This window comes from Penaeus japonicus, unplaced genomic scaffold (genome assembly GCF_977035675.1).
Source record: "Penaeus japonicus unplaced genomic scaffold, GWHDUDI00000001_assembly GWHDUDI00000025, whole genome shotgun sequence".
Classification (NCBI taxonomy): domain Eukaryota; kingdom Metazoa; phylum Arthropoda; class Malacostraca; order Decapoda; family Penaeidae; genus Penaeus; species Penaeus japonicus.
This window is the reverse complement of record NW_028234427.1, coordinates 23,001,686-23,006,685: the sequence shown is the minus strand read 5'-3', so window position 1 is coordinate 23,006,685 and position 5,000 is coordinate 23,001,686. Positions and strand designations below refer to the sequence as shown.

At 33.6% G+C, this 5,000-nt stretch overlaps 1 protein-coding gene across 1 annotated transcript in view; it reads left to right on the top strand.

The window, feature by feature from the left end:
• LOC122257585 (uncharacterized) overlaps window positions 1-5,000 on the top strand; it is a 43,581-nt gene that overhangs the window by 26,512 nt on the left and 12,069 nt on the right. Inside the window, exon 12 of the mRNA XM_086551741.1 lies at window positions 342-473. Coding sequence (XP_086407867.1) covers window positions 342-473 — 132 coding nt within the window. The remainder of the gene's footprint in view (window positions 1-341; window positions 474-5,000) is intronic.

The window sequence follows — 5,000 nt, the reverse complement described above, 5'->3', positions numbered from 1 at the left end:
TGTCTGCTTTGTCTGAGAAGAAGCTGGTATTGACATTGGTCACTATGGCTAGTGATGCGTGAGGAAAGATGCAAAAGCCACAGTTAGGAAAGTAAGAATTTCGTGTGAGGTTAATATTGTTTAAGGTCAGTGTGTAACGTCAGTATTTTCTTGCCATTTCTTTTTTTTTCTCTCTTCTTTTTTGCATAAAAAAGACTTGCATAATGATGAAGCAAAATGTGGAAAATAGGATTCAGATTGTTATTTTGTTTGAAGAATGCTATGTTATAGTGTTAGAATGTTATGTTATATGAAGGCAAAATATGTGCACCACATGTTAGCACCTCCTCCACCTCCCCCAGGGCCTGCAGTGGTGGAGCGTCCAAACCCCCCTGTGGGCAACGTTCCCATCCAAGCTCCCGAACACCCACCAGAGGGTGATGGGCAGCCTGCAGTCAATGATGTCTTAGCACCTCCTCCCCAACACCTTGATGGTACGTTTAGGAGGGTTAGGCTTTAGGAGGTTTTGTGAGCTTGTGTGTATGTATTGGTGCGATGTTCTCACTCTCGGAGGATGAGAGTTGTTGGGTTTGTTTCGTACATCCGGTGCTTCTTGATAGCTAAGAGTGAATAGTGTATTATTTTTAAAGTATTTATTTGTTAATAGTGGTTGGGCTGAATGCTGCTGTTTTATATTATTAGATATCATGTGTCTTACCCTTATGACTGCTTCTTAAACTAGTTATATTAGAATGTCAGTCAAAGGAAGATATATGTGTATTTCCGCACAAGAATTTACTTCAAGAAAAGATTTATAGAAGAATGATTTAGGATGGAAGAGTGTGTCTCATTGGGGAGTTTTGAAACATCGTCTGAGCAAGGGTACAATAGAAATTAACAAATGAATGTTGGAACTTAGATCTGTGTTGGATTTTGGTTATAATCCATGCCTAGACCTATCTGATTTTTGTTGTTATATTTGTATATGTTCTGATTAATCTTGTTGTGAGCAGATGATCAACTTTCAATCAAAATTTTTAAGCTGGTCTTAAATCAGTGATAGTGATTATACAAGCCCATATTAGTTTACCCTTTCAATGTGATTATATAAAGGTAAATTTGCTCTTTACTTTGCTTCCACCATCAGACCAATCTCTCAAATCCATGATGGTTCAAAAGGAACTAATGCTGTAGTCATGTGGAGATCTGGTCTCTATTCCAATGAACCAGTGTCATCAGTCAATGATATGATTATTCAGTAGATCATTATCTTTCTGTTGTGTTGTCCGTTAGTAGATATGATTTTATTTGTTGCTATTCATAATACTAACAGTTTTTTAACTTTTTTTTCATTATCCATTGTTTCACCATAACTTGACCAAACTTAAATATGACCTTTTCATGACTCTCCCTCGCCAGTATGGCTTCATCCGTCCTCTCATCTCACTCTAGTTGTCTAAGAGCAATGCTAATGCACCTAAGTACCATTTGTTGGATATGGAATGAAGCCTCTCTACCCGTCATTGAAAAAGAGCCATATAAAGGAGTTAAATGAAAGCAACTGCCAGTACTTTTTTATTATTCATGATTATTCTTGTTACAGTGTTTCTTATTATTGGCACTGTTTTCATCCCCTTATTCTAGCCCCTTGATATCCCACTGTCCCATTCTATGGCATAGTGTGTTATTTTCTATAGAACTTAGCCAGATAGCTAGCTTTTTTGTTGTTATTGTTGTTGTTTTTGTTTGATAAACATTACATATTTTAGTTTTGCACACTTTTTTTTTTGAGTTATCGGACATTGATTTGGGTTCATGTTGGTATTCCTCAGGGCATTGGATTGTTTTGGATTAAATGACAGTTGTGGAATGTGTGCGTCTTAGATGTCTTGCTACTTCTGATTTACTTGAGAAAAAAATTTTGATTGCAGAAGTAATTGATGGTTAATTTTTTGTTGTTGATTTGATTTTTATCAATGGAAAAAAATTCTTTGTTGTATGGAGAGTCTTTTGCTGATGATAGCCTAGCTGTGATGCCAGTCATTCCATCAATGATTTAAAAAATTTTTGTGTCTTTTGTACATTGAAATACCAAGATGTTTGTATACACATAACTTCACCTTTACATGTGCACACAAACATGCACACGCACAGGTACATACACCCTGTCGCATTCAGAAGGAACATCAAAATAATGGAAATGTGTTCCTCAGATACGGCTCCCTATTGTAAAAGAATAGCTGTCCAATGCTTTGTATTAAGAATTTTTATACACTATATAAATTCTTTAGATATTTCCTGAAAATAAACTGTAAGTAAATTATCCCCCCTTTTCACTTACCATCTCCATCATGCCTAACACTATTTAACAGTTAATGTTTATAAATGTGGCTGTATTTTTTTCTACTTTACTTTTATACCTTATATTTTCTTTGTTGTTTTTTTAATAACTTTATTGGCATTTAGAGAAATTGTCTTTTAATTATTTTGTTTGATTTTCATCTTCAGTTGTGCTTTATGTAGTGCAAATTTTAGATGCATTCTTGGGCATAGATTTCTATGAATAGTGAGAGATGCAAGATGATGTTGAGAATATATTGCAACAAATTTGTTGAATATTTGTTTATTAAAACTGCTAGTTTGCAGCTTTCTTTAAGAAAGATATATTCCTTTATTTATATATTGTTTTTTTTTTGTACATTGCATATTGAAGATGATGTTAAACTGTGAATGTTATTGCTTTCACCTGAATATTATTAACACTGCCTGTGTCTTATGCTATTGTGGATTTGTCATTTTATATGCATGGCATTGTAGTTTGTTCTGAAATCTGTTTGTAAAGGGAAATGGTTTGGGTTACTGTGCAATTGGTGTTGTTCTTGTGATTATTGTATGTTTTATTGTTATGATTATAAAGTTAGTATTAATATAATTGCAGTGATGATTCTAACAATATTTATAATGATGATATTACTCATGATTATTGTTGTTAAAAGTATTGCGTATGAGTGATGTGTAAAGATGCATATGAAGAAGAATAACAAAAATTGATTTTTGATTAAAGTTGATTAGATTGAAATATGAAACTCTCTAATTGCACTCATTAATCCATTCAGAATAAGACTGATCCACCCATTTGGTTTTAGGAGAAAGGAAACAATTAAGATTTATGTTAACTCAGGGGAGAAAATATGATTTTATTTATTTGGATTTCCTAAGAAATTATGAAGAATTTTCCATTAGTGTCGTGACAAGGATATGTTTTATGAGAAGAAAATTTCTTTTGATATGTTATGTAGTGTGGTTATGATAAGACCCAATTAAACTTTTTAGGAATTATAGTTTTTTACATTTATGACAACTGTGAATATATTTTTAAAAATATTACATTAACATTAGATTTGAGCTGCTTTTTTTATCTTGCATGCGGCAGAAGTCTCAAAAGAGAAGGAGAAACGTAGGGGAAAAAGAGGTTTGTTAAACACTGTGGAAATTTGAATAGAGTTTTTGCTTTTTTGTCAGGTATATATTTATATGTATCTTTATGGTGAATGATTTTGTATTGGATTTATATATCATTTTCTTTATATAGTCATTGTTTGAGGGTATGTTTGCTTCTTCTTGTTTTGTTTTATTTTATTAGACGAAGGTGTATTTCAGATATGAATGTAGTTTGAGGTTTTGCCTGACATGTGCATTTAGTATGTATTTGATAAATTTTCCCTCAGTCTTATATTTTGTGAGATAAATTGTCACAAAGATTTTTATTATAACCTTGACACTGGTCTTAATTTTTAGGATGACTTATCAGTTCTGTAGTTTCTCTTAACCCATTCACACCAGGGCTTATATTTGCCTAATGCTGCTCCCACTGGCTAGATAACAAGCATGTGTAGTGATGAAGCAAGAGATCTCTCCCAGCATGATGTCGCACTCTGCCTCTCAGAACAATTTTCACCTGCCCGATTCAATGGGGGTGATGATATGAGGTTTTTGTATTTGTTTACATTATTTTCATTAGTGAAAAAAAATGAATATACAAATATGAACTACTATAAGTATATACATATATAATGATGTAAAATGTATGCTTTGAGGGAGAGATCATGGCATGGTAGTACGTCATCCTGTGGGCGCGAAATATTGGCATGAAGTGATATAAGTCGCCTGGTGCCAATGGGTTAAGAATTTTGCAGTTGTAAAACTAGACTCTGTCTTTGAATGAATAAAATGTTTTTTGCCTTTTTCCCAGAATTTCTAAAGGTTTGTATTTGTAAGGTTGGATTTTGTAGTTCCTTTTTGCATGATAATCAATTATTTTCTTAGAATCAGCAATGTAGAGCAGTCACTTGCATGATAGAAAAATTTAATATTTTGTTAGAAATATAGATATGTTTAATTTTTTGTTACCAGTCCTCTATTTGCAGTTCAGATTATGGTAGTCAATTATTATAACTTGTATCACTTGAGAATGTGACAAGTTCAAAGCAGATCAATTTTGGCTGTGTTGAATCTGTACTAAAGATCAGCTCGCCAATGGGGATACAGAAAGAGATTAGAAAAAGAAGAAATTGGAGTTCTAAAATTTCTTCCTACTCCTGCTGCTCCTCTTCCTCTTCCTCCTACTCTTCTTCCTACTATTCATTTTCCTCCTCTTCTTCCTCCTCCTTCTTCCTCATATTCTTCCTCCTCCTCCTCCTCCTCCTCCTCCTCCTCCTCCTCCTCCTCATACTCCACCACTTCCTCATACTACTGCACTGCCTCCTCCGACTTTTTTTTCCTCTTCTTAGTCCTGCCCCACATCTTCCTCTTTCTGTTTCCCTTTCCTTTTTCTTCCTTTTCTTGTAAAAAGCAATGTATGAATATGAAGATATTTATGATGTGATGAAACTACAATACAAAAAGTTTATGAATATATAGCTTCAGAACATCATGAGCAGTGAACGTATTTAGAGAAATAAATGCATTGAAAATGAATAAGCTGTTATCTGGATCACAACCATTTAAGAAAGCGAAGGCAC